The sequence below is a fragment of the Rhagoletis pomonella genome, unplaced genomic scaffold, assembly GCF_013731165.1.
Source record: "Rhagoletis pomonella isolate Grant_MI unplaced genomic scaffold, Rhpom_1.0 Rhpom_scaffold_00009, whole genome shotgun sequence".
NCBI lineage: Eukaryota > Metazoa > Arthropoda > Insecta > Diptera > Tephritidae > Rhagoletis > Rhagoletis pomonella.
The window spans coordinates 32,547,123-32,564,888 of NW_023458563.1; the positions used below are offsets into that span (position 1 = coordinate 32,547,123).

Here is a 17,766-nt window from a genome sequence, read left to right on the forward strand (position 1 = left end):
TGTATGTTACCGCATAACTTTGGACCACGTCAACCGATTTCGATAATACTTTTTGCATCGGAAAGGTAGTATCTCAGAGGTGGTCCCATACTAATCTGGTTAAGATCCGATCAGCGGATCATGAGATATATATATATATATTTTTTTTTTATATGGGAGTTGAAGTCGGTTTTTTTTTTGCTAAAAATTACTTGTTATAATTATTATAATATTGAAGTTGTGATATAAACTAATAATAAAACATAGTTATTTTAATAAAAACTACAACCACATTTATTTAAAACAACAAAGTATAAAGGCACTTTTGTGTTCAAATTAAAAAAAATCCCGATTCCGTATACGCCTGGCAGACGTGGATCGGGCTTTTAGGGTTAATACCGTGCCCAAATTATTTTGTTGCCTGCCATCAATGGCACGCATGCCTTAAGGCTCTGTTATGCATACTTGGCATTGCTTGAGAGTTGTCACATAAGGAATCTGTTAAATGAGCTTCGCATGTAAGCGGTTACCCAACGCACAGCATTACATACGTAGAAGTCTGTTGGTTTTTGATTTCTACGTAAAAATGGTATAGCAGTACATGCACTGCCAAGTATGCATAACAGAGCCTTTAGGTTCCCCAGCTCTGAGTCTATGTCTTCCACAAAACTCGACGAAACCAGAAAAAAAACTGTTAGGTATTTCAGTTCCTTTGGGTTTTGAGGTTCAGTTCGTTTGCAAACTTTGTACTAAAATGCGGAGAAACAAGAAAGCGAGATGATACAAGTATATACATACATACATATGTACATACGTTGTAAAATAAAGCTTAAAAATTGCATGCTCGTTTTCCTCACAACACTGCGATAGCGCAAAACGAACTGAAAATAAGCCTATCCAATAGTAAAGCCCCAGCTGAGTTTATAAATTTTACTTCTAAATGGGATTTATGCGAAACTATTGCAATTTTGTCTTTATGATTGGCCGCAGAAATATCGTTATGTGAAAAAATCGTTATAAGCAAAATGTATTTAAAAACACAGTTTTTGGGGTCATATTCTCAAAACATTGAAATTATTGCTTCTATTTTTGGCCAAATTTCTCGCATAGTTGATAAAAAATATCTTGTCGTTGACAAAAAAAATCCTTTTACTTTTGCTAATTACAAGAAATATTGCTGAAAGAGGGAAGGGTGTCCCATGGATTTCCTACAGTTGATCGACAAGCGACCACTGTGCTATTATTAATACCAAACTAATATTATTTAATAAAATATGCTGGTGCTTTCACTTTTGCTAAGAGTTTGGTCGAGCTTCTCTTCCAATAAATCTGGGGTGTGCGTCTTGACGTTATAACGCAAATGGAGGTATCTACAATTTAAAGCCGCCTGCGGGTGGCAAATACGTTCATGAGTTTTGCCATTGCCTGCCGGGGGGTGACCGCTGTTAGAAAATACTTTTTGTAATTTAAGTGTTGCTCGGGCCAGGGATCGTATCCAGGCCCTACGGAGTGGTAGTACCCTCCTCTAACACAGCGGTCGTCACAAAACTAATACTCACTTATATTTTCATATAGTAAGAAATTGTCTTAACACGTGTTTTCGACTAATAATAATGTTACGGTTTCTACAGATAATAAAATGGAAAATATCAGGTCGGTCTCGGTCGCTGACTATTTCCCTGTTCCTACGACGCGCTTAACGAATGAGGACACCGGTTATAATACACCTGGGATAGATCACAACTCTTTCTCACCTTCATCAAATTCCTCGGTTGCATCAGGAAATACAAGTGTACGTAGCAAAGGGTATCAACGGGTTAATACACCAAATTTCCAATCGTCAATTGGTGATAGGTATTTACAAGCAACCTCATTGGGTTCAACAACTAGTGCTGCGAGCATACCATCAGTCGTATTTAAATGCAACAACTGCGATTTGTTTGCACAATCTAAAGATGAGATGGAAATACACCTTGGCACAGTTCATCCACAAACGGAGCCAGACTACATCAGCATTCCAACGAATTCTGCGGCAATGCAAGCATTTCAAGCGGCGGTTGCAGCAGCTACAGCTGCGGCGGCATCTGCTGTAACAGCTACACGCTCTGAATGTAAATCCAATTTAGAAACTGATACTGTCGATGATGATTGCCCTACGTCAATCAAACGAGAACGTTTATTTTCGCCAGTAGACGAGGAATTAGAAAAAGGCACTGATATGAGCAGTACAATGACACTAAAAGATACATCAACAATTGATCCCTGGATAACTACAACAATGAATGAGAATACATCATCGCCATCCATGAATGAATCTGGGCCAGGAAGTCATAATGTTATGAGTGGTGAGCTTGTAGAAACTGAGGAGGAAGAATTACATCCACATTCATCACTACTCAAAAGCGTTGAGCATGGAGCTAGTGATGTGGAGGACAATAGCCAGGTTGGCCAAACAAGCCCAAAACACAGCGTTCAGTGTCCATTGTGCACTGATATTTTTGGCCGCAAGCAAGCGCTGGAATCACATTTGATGAATGTACACAGTGTAAATCGTGATGGCTTAGCTCGGCTCCTACAGCTGGTAGATGCCAGCGTTTGGAAGCAATTCCCCACAAAACCAGGAAGCATTTATGATGCTAAAAGTACCAAGCCTGCTACCGGTACGTATACCCCCAATGACCCAAATATAAAAAGCTCTACAGAATTGAGCACATCGGCGATGGGGATTTCTAACAGTGCAGCTATAAATCTAAATAAATCTAATCCCACGACGTACGCTCAATCACTGGAAACTGGAAATAGCAGTGAATTATCATGTGAACAGTGTTCTTCCCAATTTAAACATGAACAGCAATTGTTGCAGCATGCACAGAAAACTCAACATTTTGTTCTCTTGCCAAATGGAGATCACCGCTGTTTGGCAGCTAGTCATCCCAGCCGGCCTTGCCACTCGACATTTCCCTCACAAACTGCAATGATCGCACATTATAAGAACACGCACATAAGCTTAGTTATATCGGAACGACATGTATACAAATACCGTTGCAAACACTGCTCACTTGCGTTCAAAACCCAAGAAAAGTTGTCCACACACTTGTTATATCACACAATGCGCGATGCTACCAAATGTACATTGTGCCAACGAAATTTTCGCAGTACGCAAGCGCTACAAAAGCATATGGATCAGACTCATCACACTAGCAGCGACCAAAATACCCCCAGTTCCAGTTCACCGACGTTTTCAAGCTGCAGTGGCCGTGGCTCACCATCCCAGCAGTCCAGCCATGGGAAAACCTGTACCCACACAGCTGATCTCTTGCCAGAGAACGCAGTCAAAATTAGTGACACTGAAGGTAAATATAAAGAACAAATACGCCGGGCAACAGTGGCTTTGGTACAGACGAGCTATACTTATTTGTTTACCTTATTCTGATTACACACCTACAAAAAATTTCATTTCTCAGAACGTGTAGTTTTTTAGATTTTCATTATTACATAAAAACACAAATTTGCATCAAAACTGTATTTATTACGTTATTATGTACATAAAAACATTAGACCTGTTCAAGATGTTGTCTTGGATTTGCAGTTGGAACTGCATTTGCAAATTGTTTGCTCGCTGTCACGGCAACCGTGTGCATTTTATTATTGTGAATTTACAAATGCAATGAATATGCAAATCCAAGAGCATATGCACAAGATCCTGAATAGCCCTATTATTTTTCACTCCTTTTGTAAATTAGGGGTATGTATTGGAAAAATGGCATTGCATCCTTTAGCAGTAGAGTTGGATTTTTTAGTTCACTTTGAAGATTAGTTCACTCCCAGTTCGTTCAGCTCAATGAACTAGCTGAGTCTTAGTTCGTTTACCTTATTGAACTATAGTTCGCCTATTTGAACTAGTTCCGTAGGAAGAGCTGAGTTACAGAACAACATGGAGCAAACATTTAAGTTATCATCAAAGATTTTATTTTATATAGAGAATATTTTATTAATTAATTTTCCAGCAACTAGAAAGTGTCAGCAAATTGAACCAGGCCGGTGAAAACTTCGATTTATTTCCGATAAATATTAGAGAAGGCACCGATTCGTTCGACATTCGTATGGTAATTCGCTCTCAAAACTTTGTGTGGGAAATTACGTAATTCAAAGGGTAATTGGATGGCGAATAACGAATGGGAGAGCGAATTACGAATCGTGGAAACGTAGTATTACTCTTAAACACAAATTGCAGTAAACGATGTAAAGCATAGGAAATTAAATAAAATAAAATTTATTTTTAGCGTGAATTCCGATCAGCTGTTTCGTTACGTCCTTACAACGGAAAACGAGTTTCCTTCCATATGAGCTGTAAAATCACATTTCCATTTTTATTAGAGCCTTGCCACAAAAAAAGTTTAGTTGACTTTAATGAACAAACTACTGAACTAGTTCAATTGAAAGAGTTGGCTCTTTCGCTCTTTGCTTCAAAAGGTCCCCATGCCTACTTAGGGATGAAACGATACAAGTAAATCCAAGTACAAGTGTTTTTGTATTCGATACTTTTTACTGCGATCCAACTAGGTATCGAAAAAAGTACTTGTATCGGAAGCGCAAAACATATTATGCTTCAGCATCTTTTTTGAAAAGCAACCCATTAGGGGAATGGGAAGATATGCGTACTACATTTCTACAGCTATATAAGCAAGCCCGTCTTCACATAACGGTTGTTGGGTCATCTGTTCCTTGCGAGAGGCTTTTCTCAAAAACAGGTACAACTATTTCAAAATCTCGAAACCGCCTTTCAGGAAAACACTTGGAAAAGTTAATGTTTTTGGGAAATATACCCAAAAATTGGTTCTTTTCTTAAACTTATTTTATATGCAAAAACTTTATCATTTACAGCCATACCTAAACAAAAGCGTAAGCGTTGTCTGGCTGTCAAAAAATTCGCATACGATTTGTATGAAGCATACCGAAACAACGCGGGGTCAAGGCTGAGCGGTTGAAAAATCCGATTTTGACCGGACGTTGGAAGTGAAGTTGGCTGTAATTTTCGGAGTTCACACAAACAAACCTATACTTGTTGTTCTTGTTATTTCTTCATTTGACGTAGCGTTGCCGCTTTTTTTTAGGTATGGCACTTCGGCGTTAACGCTAGGCGTCAGAAAACGCTTAGCCCAGCGCTTTTCTTTAGGTATGGTAGTTAATCTTGAAAAAATGTATTCTATTGTTTTTGAGATGAAATTTTTGTATGAAAAAATGTTAAAAGATAAATAATCTTCAAATACCATACAAAAATAATTGTGTTCTTAATTTGTTGTATGAAAAAATATCAAAAAATAAATAATCTTGTAAAAATGCATATTTTTTGTGAAAAAATACAATAACTTAGAAAAATATGCAAAATCGTAGTGCTATGTACAAGTACTCGATACCTTGCCGATACTGAGTAAGTATCGATACCTTGTTTGATACAAGTACAAGAACTGATTTACGTAATACCTTGATGGTATCGATTTATCCCTATGCCTACTCAGCAGTAGTCCGCCATCATACAACGATTCCACCGGCATTGGTACCTCTCTTTAATAGGTCAAACATGTCTTGTGAAGACGCTCTCCTTGTTCCCTATAGGATCCAAGATTCTCTGGGAAGTTGTCAAGATGACTGGTAACGTGGGGCCGTATTCATAAAAAATAAAGTAAGTTTAAAAAGCTTTATAAAATGACGTTTTCATATATTTTTCAATTTATGAACCCTTTTGAAAGCTACTTTATTTTTTACCTTCCTTTTATTAGCTCGGGATGTAACTATGTAATATTGATGCGCCTAAAAGATGCAGCGATTTCTATTCTCAAGTTAGATACCTGATGGCAATTATAATAGGGAGGTTTTAGTTGTTTAAACTATAATTTTTTATGAATAAAGCTATAAGGTTATAAAGCTCTCCAGCATGTCGTTTTCTATTTCGGAGTAGTTACTTGACTTACAATTTCCCAAAACAATTTTAGTAACTTCAACAAACAAAGTCCGCACAGTAGTGTTGGAAAACTATCGATGGTCTCGATAGGGATAGTGCAAAATACTTGATACCAGAGTGTCCAGATTTGGCGATTTCGCGCCTATTTGGCGATTTTTTTTTGGATTTCTGCGCGTAGAAATTCAGTAAATCGCCATTGGCGATTTTTGGCGATTTTTTCCCTTCAAATAAATTTTTCCCAATTATAATAATATACAAAACTAAGTTTTCCACGATAATTTTACAGAAGAGGCTAGTGAACTGCGTGATAAACTTGACTTAAAAAGCATATTAAAATACTCAAAAATGTTTAATCACAATAATCGAAGAACTTTTGAAACGATTACCAAGTCAATTAAATACTTTTAAAAAAGCTTTGATTTTGTCACCAGAAAAGTGTGTGAATCACAAGAGGACGAGTGTTTAGAAAAATTCGATAGTGGCGGCAAAATAAAACCATCGATAGCCCCATCGATAGTTCTCCATCACTACCGCGCAAGATGTTCCAAATTGTTCATTGAACATATTTTTCTAATTTAATAATTTATTAATGTTCTTATTCCTGCTTTTATCTTTTCTGTGCTTAGACCAGGAAATTTTCTCATTATACATGAAAACCATTGCTCGATTTTTGTTTAGCGTCTTCACAAATTGTTTCATAAGGCCCAGCTTTTTGTGCAAGGGGGATGATATAATTGTACCTCTTGAAACTAAAAGCGATTTTACGATGTTGGGCCAGGCCTTGCACACCTGAACAAAAACCAATAGGGGTATTCTCCAAATCTTGCAAAGCCATTGCACGTAGCACGGATTGCATGGATTGCATAACTTGCAAACACACAACAACAAAATACATGGGAAACAACATTTCCTATAGCTGCAAAATATGCAACGTCGAAACCCATGTATATATTTTGCAAAATAGCACAGCAAGATAAATGCGACCCTGTGCTAGTTGTTTTGTGGTTGGAATTGCTACATATTTCTCTCATTCCTCTCATATCGCTCACTCCACTTTTTGCTGTCTCTTGTTATTCTATTTGATACATGATTTCGCTGCTTGCTACCCATGCATGCTCCCACTTTGCAATGGGGTGCTCTCGTACTCTTCGAAGTTTGGAATAGTATTTTTGCATTTCGTGTAATCCGTGCATCGTGCAAGACTTCGAGAATACCCCTATTATGATTTTCTGAATTAAAAACTAAGTTGCAAGCTTTGCTTCCTTCTACGATAGAACAACAACTGCTTTCTTTTAATCTAGAAGCTAGTTCTAAATCCCTTATCAAACAATTTAATTCTAATTCATGAAAACTTGTGGCTTTGTAGGCGTTATTTGTTCGAAATCGCAGTCACTGCTCACTCCACAGAAGATTTTTTTGAATGATGGGATACGGGCGGAACAAAATGTTCGAATAGATACTTCCTTTAAATGTGGTAAGCGCCTTCTAGACGATTCTAAGTCTGCACATAGGTATTTAACGTTAACACAACGCAAGTTAACGCAGCAGAAATAACAGTAGTGAAAGTGGTTTTTTGTTATCTCCATTGAATAGGTACTCCGAACTTCAACCGGCTACTTTGGCCACTAAGTCACTGTCTGAAGTATTCGCAGTGTTTGAAGTCCAAATAACAAATAATTCTTCTTATATTTTTGGCATTAAAGTTTATTAAATAAGAAGCCATAAGTAGCAGTTTAGTTCAATGCCGAAAGGAAAGTACTAAAACATCTCTTATAGAACCAAGAAAGACCCCATCTTTTGTAAGGTAACTCATACCTTTTTCTGTTCTCGATGGATTTGACCCAAGTACCTGACCCTGCCAGAAAGCAGCAACGCCTGTTATTGTGGTCCTTGACAATTAGTTAGGCTGCTGTTACCCGTCGATTTAGACGCCAGAATAAGGTATCCTTGGGTCAGATCATAAGTGCCACATCGTCCAGAGAGAGGGATGAAGATTCCTCCCTGTATGGTGCTTGTGTACACTATTCGCAGCATACAAGCGCTGCTCCCTCTTTGCCACCACTGTTCTGTCCCTTTCTCAATATTCATCCACGTGAGCTTACATCAGTACTTTTCTGCCGTAGAGTGCAGTTAGATGTAGCAATACGCGCATTTTGCTGTTCAATTACGAAAATGAATGTCCACTTTCTGATGCAAACATCCGGAAATTTTTTTCTGCCACAGTTCATAAATCATTGTCGGAAGCTTCAAAACCACTTGCATTGCTACATCTAATGGTACTTTTGCACAGTTATTCAAAATCTTTACTCGGTTGTAGGGTTGCCAGACGTACTGCTTTTGGGAGTAAACGTACTCCTTTTTATTGCAATGTACTCCCTTGTATTCCCAAAATCAATATATGGAAATGTACTCCTTTATTAGTTTTGTGCTTCTTTTGTACTCCTTTTTCCAGCAATTAATATTTTATCATATACAGGGTGTAAAATAATAACTGGTGCACAGTTTTTTTTTGAAAAATGAAAGGAACCCTTATAGATTTTGCGAAAAAAGTCGTTTGTTGTTAATTATCCACAGTTTTAACTTAATTTCTTTTAATTCGTTTTTAAATTTATACCTTCATTTGGGTTTACCGGCGGTAAACACTTTGAGAGAAAAGCGCAAGTAAATAAAGTAGTTTATATTGTTAATTTTCCACCGATTTTACTTAATTTTTTTTTAAATCGTTTTTAAATTTTAACCTTCATTTGGGTTTACCAGCGGGTTCGGGAGAAAAGGGCAAGCGGCACGCAAGTCTTCGTCGGTTACTTTATTACCTATCTTCTGTAACCCTAGGCAAATTTCCCCCATTCGGGTCCTTTATACTCCGTCTTTTGTCCAACATAAGGCCTCATACTTAGCAATCGAAAAGACTCGGAACTGGTGACTAGGAGGGCATTCATTCGACCAACCCTACACAGGTTTTTTCTTTTTTTTATACAAAGTCTAAGAAAAAATACACATGAAAAAGACGTGCGTGCCGCATGTACTTATCTCCCAAAACTGGCAAATGCAAATAAGGATTAAAATTTTAAAAGAGGAGGAACCCCCCTTTTTTGTCAAAAGTGTATAACACATCTTGTGGATATAGCTCCGGCTTCGGTATCCACTCGGCACTAACTCCTTTCTGCGTGGGCGGCCTTCGGCCGCGCTTAGGGGTTATAACCTCTACTAAGTGAAATTAAAAAAAAAAGTGTACTCCTCTTTTATGTCTTGAACTGCTTTTTTTCTATCGAAAATATAAATGTACTCCTTTCTCCGTTTTAAAATCTGGCAACCCAATCGGTTGTAAGCTTGCGTTCATCTTAAATGGAAACTAATTTTTAAAATAATTTTTTGCTTTATATTCCTTGTCGTGATGAAAATCTGGTAGAACGTCAGTCGCCGCCAGGGTCTCCGCAAGTCAAGGAGGTTATCGAATCGAAAATTTCGAATACATCATCGCAAGTATCGTCTTCCCCATTAGGAGCTCACTTATTACAAGAACAGCAGCAGCAGCAAGAACAGGTTGCTGCCATCACCGCGGCACTATTAAATCAGTCAACACAACAACAGGCTCAACCACATTTCAGTGGCGATGAGTTATCAGCAATTACACCAACTCATCTAATGCAACATATGCAAATAAAGCCCTGCGGTTCGCTTTTGACGCAAAAGTATATTCAACAACACCACCAAAGCTTACAAAACCTTCAGCAACTCCAACAGTTGCCGCAACTGACAGCCACTGCAGCATCCTCTGGTTTGCAATTGAACCCTGTCGAAATGCTGAATCTCATGCAGTTCCACCATATAATGTCCATGAATTTCATGAATCTTGCTCCACCGCTCATTTTTGGGGTCGGCGCTAATGCTGGCGTTGGCAGCAATTCTGACCTGATTACGTCTCCACACACACCTAAAGTTTCTCATACATCCAATCCCAGTTCACTGCTCTGTGGAAGCGATTTGACTGTACCTGCCACCCCAGTACCAGTTGGTCCAACACCGGATAATGTTGGTACAATATCACAGCAGCAACAACCGCAACAACAACAGCAAGCTGTAGCAACAACTACATCACAGGTAACTACTTCCTTTCGGAATTCCGCTTTAAGGCATCAAAACACTTTTGCGATTCCGTCGGAACGAGTCCGCACCGTTTTTGATGCTACAGAGTTTACTACGAAAACGCAAGTACGCACACAGAAATGCGATTTTATCGCAGTAAAAAATTTTTCGTTTTCTTTGTTGGTACGACTCGCACCGACAAATCGCGTACAAGTGTTTGGATGCCTTAAAATGATAAATGTATAATATACATAAGTATACATACATACATTAAGGTAAGACGAGAAGTTATATATTTTTGCTTAGTACGTAGGTTGAGGTATGCGCTGTGACCAAGGGATCTATTGTGCCCTACTCAGTACGTCATTAAAACTAGTCGAATTTTAAGGACTGATTTTCTAATAAGTTATGATGATAGATGATATGACGTCAGAGTATTTACGGCGAAAAAAGAGGCATACAAAATATGACGAAGAAAGACTTAGTTGGCGGCGAAGATTTCTCATATTTTCTGTTTCTTTCTTAGTATGCACCGATGGTATGTATGTACATTGTCATAACTTCAAATTTTCTCTTTTGACTCCTCCGAGTGTAATTCTGCAATGAAAGATCTCAACAGAGGTGAAAGCACACCAGAAATTGAAGGGAAAGTCTAACATTTTAATTTTATGGGATTATTCGCATTTCACTTTTTCATTTCAAATATTTAATGGGATCTCGAATTTCATAGTGCAAAACATCTTCAAAAAGACTACGATAAAATGGAATTTTATTATATATCATTGCTCTACTCGAACTCTTTTCCAGATGGTGAGTAATCAAAAACGTGCACGGACCCGTATCACCGACGATCAGTTAAAAATTTTGCGCGCCCACTTCGACATCAACAATTCTCCAAGTGAAGAAAGCATAATGGAAATGTCACAAAAAGCGAATTTACCAATGAAGGTACCAATCGGTTGTTTTTTATCGAAAGTATGTACATTTTGTGTGTTGTATGTATGCATGTAAGTTGTAAATTAGGTTAAAATAAGTGAAAAGCTATATCCCTTGCTGATAAGGGAAACGATTTCACTGTTCAAAATTCGAAAAAAAATTTGAACGCCTTAATTAAAAAAATGCATTATTTATTGCATTTTTTTGTATATGCATGCTGCTGTGCATTATTCACACAATTTTATATCCCTCGAACAATAAGTTCGTTTTAGTGCAATTCAAGGCCTTTAATTTGAGGCAAGGTAGGCCCTCTGAGAGCCAAGTTATAAAAATTTTAAACCAAACTTCGAAACTGCTGTACAAGTTTTTACTCCGAAATTGTCGAATCGTAATAATTTAGCTCTTAAAGGGCCTATAGACTTGGCTTAAATTGTAGGTCTTCAATAGCACTAAAACTCAGTTGTTGTGCGAAGGATATAAAATTGTGTGAAGGATGCACAACTGCATGCAAATCATAAAAAATGCAATATATAATTAATTTTTCAAATTGTGGGGTTGAAATTTTGTTTCGTTATTTAAACAGTGGAATCGTGTTTCTCGTCTCAAAATCTGTAACATTAGTATAATAAAAAATACAAAAAATGTTTTATTTTTCAATATATCCGTTGGATTTTTGCATGTTTTTTTCGAAGAACACTATTTTTTACCAATTTTTTTAAGAAGTAATAGTGCCTCAATGGCAATATTTTTCCGTGAAAGGCAATTACATTAGCTTTCAAACCCATTTTGTTTCATATCAAAATATTGCTTCTGTCGAAAACGCTACGATTAATTCGCATGAACTGTTAAAAAGCACACTGTGTGCCGTCGAGTTAGCAAGTATATCTTATTTTTCAGTCGGGAAATGAAATTTTGAAATTTTAAAATTACTACGGTGTATTTTTCTCAAAAACATGACTCAAAACATATGATTTATAAAAATATAAATCATTTATAAAAAATATATAATATAATAAAATAAAATGTCTATCATACTTGGGCGTACAAAATTTTTGATTTTTATTTCCCCTCTTATTTAAAATTAATCTCTAAAAATTTAGAATACCTTTTCATAAAATAAATAATGTGAAATAAGATAAAACAAAATAGAGTAAGGCAAAATAAAAAATTTATATCAAATATAATAAAAAATTAAAAGTGAGATAAAAAATTTTTAGCCATCGCTCGAAACGAGGATCGAACCTGGGTTCTACCGAATTGCAGTACGCAGCTCTCACCATTCGGCTATCGCGGATGCCAAAGCCGCCTGCTTTGTTTACTTACTTGAGCAATATACAAAAAAGAGGCAATTTCGGCCAGTGTTGTCATCGAAAATTCCCCTGATCCGTATTCATTTTGAGGATTAGCTGCAGGACTTAATCTGAATCAACTGCAGTTAATTCTTGAGATAATTCCAAATTAGCGCGTTGATCCGGATCCAAACTTCCGTTTGTCTATGCTTTAATTACAGTAATGACATTTTGTAGCCTCACCTTGAAACTCAAGCGAAATTTCTAGACGAATAGATTACATTTTAGCGAATACTAAAGGGGTTATGCGAGAACTTAAAAAAATGTACATATAAGTAAATTACACTTAGTAAATATGCATATCCGATATTTTATTTAAAATCGGGCAAATATCAGTATTAAAATTAAAGAGGATTGTTTTGAGTAGAAGCCAAGAAGGTGCTAGAATATCCTCCAAGAGATCAATGGGTCTTTACGAACAGTCAAAGGAATTGAAACATTTGGGGCTGCTCTCACTTGTGTAACATGAATAGGAGTGAATGCCTTTGTAAGATATTTTAGACTGTGTTCATTTAATATCTTTTAAGCGTGAGAAGCGCCAAGAAGAAAAGTGAAAAACAGCAGATGTCAAATGAGCACAAACAGCCACCTCAATTGCCGCGACGAGCTCAAGTTAAAATCCAAAAAATTACATGCACACATAAGAACATATGAGAAGAAAATATTAATATGAAAATAAAAACTATTGGCTCTAACTTTGTATTAATCTGGCCTCATACAAATGCAATTTTTTTATATTCTATGCTAAAGGTTGTCAAGCATTGGTTTCGGAACACGCTATTTAAGGAACGCCAGCGAAACAAAGATTCTCCCTATAACTTCAACAATCCACCATCTACAACATTAAACCTGGAAGAGTACGAGCGTACTGGGCAAGCCAAAGTGACACCTTTGAATGAAGACCTTCATCTGACTTCGGCAAGTATTAAAACTAACGGTGCTAGAAATATGTAAAATATACTTACCTAGTAAATACTTGAAACCATACTCATCCCTTCTGTATCAACACCAATAAAAATAAGTTGTTTTTAAATTGAATTTCTCCTTGTGCAGTTGAATCTTTCGCAACAACAACGGGAACAGGATAAGCATAGGCTTCTTGAACATAAGCTCCAGGATGCCAAAAATGAACCCAACACTGATGCTTTTCCCAGCAAAAGTGGCCATTCTCCGATATTAATAGATATTAAAACTGAACCGTTTGATGAGAATGTTGAACATCACAGCACAGTCGCTGATAATTCACCCTCTCAACAACAACAAAAACAGCAGCGACAAGGTAATCAAGATAAGCACTTGTTAAATACGGCATCGACATTGCTTTTGCATCAGCGACAACAACGAATATCAACATTGACAGCAGCTGAGCACCAACACCAGCAAGTTACAGAAATGCAGGAGCATACAACAGTTGGAGCAGCTGTTGCATCCATGTTGCAGCAACAACATTTACAATCGCAGTCAAATCAAAGCGCACACCAGCAGCAACAACAACAGCATATCAACCTCTATAGCTACGAAACGAAATCAGAAAGCGGCAGCTCGGATATACTTTCAAGACCACAGTCACCAAACAGCACTTCTACGGCTCCCACGCATTATGCAAGCATTAATGAAATATTGAATCAACAATTGGACAATTTGCCACTCAGCCAAAAACTTACCAGTATGAATGTTGCGAACTTGCACGGAAACAATATGGGTCCACCAAAAAATTTCCAAACTAACAAGTCGTTCGAAAAGAACTCACCATCTTCACAATTTGACACGAACTCGAATTCTTCGAATGCATCGTCCACGTCCAGCGGAAAGCGAGCAAATCGAACACGTTTCACGGACTATCAAATCAAGGTACTACAGGAATTCTTTGAGAATAACTCCTATCCAAAGGATAGTGATTTGGAGTATTTAAGCAAGCTATTGTTGCTTTCCCCACGGGTTATTGTTGTCTGGTTTCAGGTAAGAAATTATTTTGATTCACATTGTAGCATAAACAAATTTGAATCAATTCTGAAAACGTTGTCTTACTGAAAGGAAATTATATACATAAATAGCATGTGAGAAGGCCGATACTTTTACACAATTTTGTACCATGCGAGGTACTATTTGTAGCAGGCGTAAAACGGTTATAAATAGGATCTCACAATAGCGTTGTTTCTACCCGCCCACATCTGCCATTTAATAATAGTATGGCATGTCGGAAATCGAATTTCGAGTTTTGTTCATCACGTATAGGAGGCAAAGCGCTCTGTTGAATAGCTCGTCAGCAGTTGAGAGATACATTTTCGTGTAGGCCCATGAAATGATGAAAATGTGTACAATAATTGTGTTAGAATGTTTGAAGTTTGAATATCTTCAAAAAGTCGGTGAATGGAGATAAGTATTAGGACATGGACCCGAAAAGGATGCATATTTTATATACGGTGGAGAAATAAATGGACGCGATATTTTACCAAGTTTTTATTAAACTTTGTCGAATTCCCCTAATTTGGGCAAAAAGAGATGTACTTCCGTAAAATAATATCAAAAATTTAATTAAACAAAAGAAAATTGGCTAAAACTTTGATAAAATGTCGCGTCCCTATTTATATTTTCGCCACCGTATGCATGTATCACATAGTGCGCTATAGAACGCCTGATCAATACATATTGAGTAAAGCCTTATTTAATTTGTATTTTTTAGAACGCCCGTCAAAAGCAGCGAAAGATTTATGAGAATCAACCAAATAACTCACTTTACGAAACAGAGGAGAAAAAACACAATATAAACTACGCGTGCAAGAAGTGCAATCTTGCATTCCAGCGATATTACGAATTAATACGTCACCAAAAGAATCATTGTTTCAAAGAAGAAAATAACAAAAAGTCGGCGAAGGCGCAAATAGCCGCTGCACAGATTGCACAAAATCTAAGTTCCGAAGACTCAAATTCCTCCATGGACATAAATAGTGGCAATACGATTGCCCTGTTGCAGCATCAGCACGTAGCTGCCGTTACGTCGTCACATGGTTTAACAAGTGGCGCCAACATTTCTAGTAATTCACCGGACGCATCATCCTCTGGATTAAATGTGCTTCACAACACATCGCCGCAGCATTTGTTTGGTAAATCTTCGATGTCTATTACCGACTTCAGTCCATCTACTACTCCAACACCGCCGCAATCGCAACGAGAACGGACCGATTGCACTGAGCTTCAGTCCCAGGTCCAAGTTGACAAATCTAAATTCGAATGCGACAAATGTAAGATACAATTTGGGTTCTACGAACATTTCCGCGAACATCAGCTGCTTCATTTGATGAATCCCGGCTTGTTTACATCCCAGATTCCGAACATTCCAGACGCATACGGCTCATTTGGCAGCATATTTCAAAGTTTGCAACAGGTGGCAGCAGCAAATGCAACACATCAGCAACAACAGCAATTGCTGCAACAACAGGGCCAACCGCCGGCGAAAAAGCGCAAATGCTCCGAAACTTCATCAATAGGGGATGACATGTCATCGATTGGCGGAACCGGGGATACCGACATCAATCCTGTGTCATCATCCCTCTCAACAGCAAAAAAATTTGATTTTTTATACCAGTATTTCATGCAAAACGAGAGCAACAATGAGCTAAAGCAACAATTTCAATCGCAACATCAGCAATCACACGAACCAGAGCTGGAAATGGAGTTCCTTGCAAATTTTTATCACCAATCCGAGGTGCGAAAACGAAGTAACTATGATTTTTTATATGAGTACTATCAAAAGCATGAACGTAAGCAGCTGGGGACCATGCAACATATCGCAGGCGCTTTCGGGACGGAGAATAAACCTCACATTGATTTTCTCTTGCAATACTATCAACTGAACGAATCGAAAAAGTTTTTTCAGTTAGATGCCTCGAACCCACAAATAAATGACCACACGGCAGCGTCGCCAACATCGACAAAACAATACCAGCGCACAAATAATATATCTTTAAACAGAGATAATACAACCACGCCTAAGGCAGACTGCAGCATGTCAGATTCCAGCTTAACAAAAAACTCTATGGATGCCCTTAGTAGCAATATTGAGCCGTCAGATGCCGATGATGGCAACAATGATAACGACAGAAATAGTAATGGCGGTATGGATGTTGACGACGCTGATAGTAGTGCTGATACAGATAATAATGATGACAATAATGATGAAAATAGCTTTTGCGCTAGACGACTACATACGGCAAAAAGCAACGTTAAAATAAGCAAACAAACTGATCTCTCGGATAACAGCACAAAGAATATTTCCACCGATCAAAAACTCTTAACGAATCTACCTTTCGCCTATAATGACGATCAACATCTCAAGGATGTAAGTAAGGCCAGAGGAGCTTACGTAAAAAACCAGAGGCATAACCATGCAAAGCGTAACTCATCGTCTCTATCACCTCAATCACAATTGCCACTAACAGCAAAGGCAGCAGCCACTGTTACAGCTAGCTGTAATTCCGGTTTATATATGCACAACTTGAAGGAATTTCTCGATGAAACACCCACACACGCCCAAACTTGTAACGAAATACTAGCACAAACGGATACTGATGGCAGTAGCGGATGCACAGCAATATATAAAATGCAATCATCTGAAACGTCATCGTCGTCGCCAAATTCAAATACCAATAACATTTCTGCTGCTGGCCCGACAGCGTCTGTAGCATCCAAAGCTGCTACTGGTGTTACCGAAAAACAACAGAGTAAACGACTACGAACTACAATACTGCCAGAACAACTAAATTTTTTATATGAATGCTACCAAAAAGAATCGAATCCAAGTCGAAAAATGCTTGAGGAAATCGCAAAAAAAGTAAACCTTAAGAAACGCGTCGTGCAAGTAAGTATCATTTTAGTTTTTCTTTATAGAAGTCGGTATATGAGCTCTTTATATATTTGGGAAATTTTTATTATGTCATTTGTAAGCGAACACTAGATTTACAATTATTTAATAATTAGAGGATTTTCCCGCTGGTGATAGCAGAGGAAGAGGGCGGCCCCACTGCTATGGAAATACCAAGTTTTGAGAATGGCTTGGCTTCACTTGGCATTTCCAATTGCCGTCAGGTGGCACAGAAGAGAAACGACTGGCGTTTAACTCGGTCAAAATCTCTTAGGCGGTTGCAGCGCCAATTAAGAAGAAGAGTATTACTAAAATGTATTTAGATTATTATGATTATAGTTAATTTCCGTAGTCATTCAGTTACCTCTTAAGTATACAAACTTTTTAGTTTATCATTTATTTTTTAGGTTATGTTCTGTTTGATTTATTTGTTTTTTCTCCTTTATTTGTTTTAGTAATATAATATGTTCCAGTTGATGAAGTGATCTAAAAGCCTGAGCGTTGCTACGTAAACTTGCTGTTACTACTTATTGCTGTATTTAGAAAATATTTAGTTAATCGCTAGGATGCGATTTTTAAGGTAAACATTGTGT

The 17,766-nt window shown here is 37.6% G+C and overlaps 1 protein-coding gene across 10 annotated transcripts in view; it reads left to right on the top strand.

Annotated features, from left to right (window-relative positions):
* Positions 1-17,766, top strand: part of LOC118745727 (zinc finger protein 2) — a 611,899-nt gene that overhangs the window by 505,798 nt on the left and 88,335 nt on the right. For 8 of the 10 annotated variants that reach the window (XM_036479353.1, XM_036479355.1, XM_036479356.1 and 5 more), the window contains exons 7-12: positions 1,611-3,332; positions 9,351-10,042; positions 10,835-10,975; positions 13,063-13,230; positions 13,366-14,271; positions 14,996-17,170. In XM_036479353.1, coding sequence (XP_036335246.1) covers positions 1,611-3,332; positions 9,351-10,042; positions 10,835-10,975; positions 13,063-13,230; positions 13,366-14,271; positions 14,996-17,170 — 5,804 coding nt within the window. Of the gene's footprint in view, positions 1-1,610; positions 3,333-9,350; positions 10,043-10,834; positions 10,976-13,062; positions 13,231-13,365; positions 14,272-14,995; positions 17,171-17,628; positions 17,754-17,766 lie in introns of all 10 variants that reach the window. The other 2 variants (XR_004993690.1, XM_036479352.1) reach the window with 2 other exon arrangements.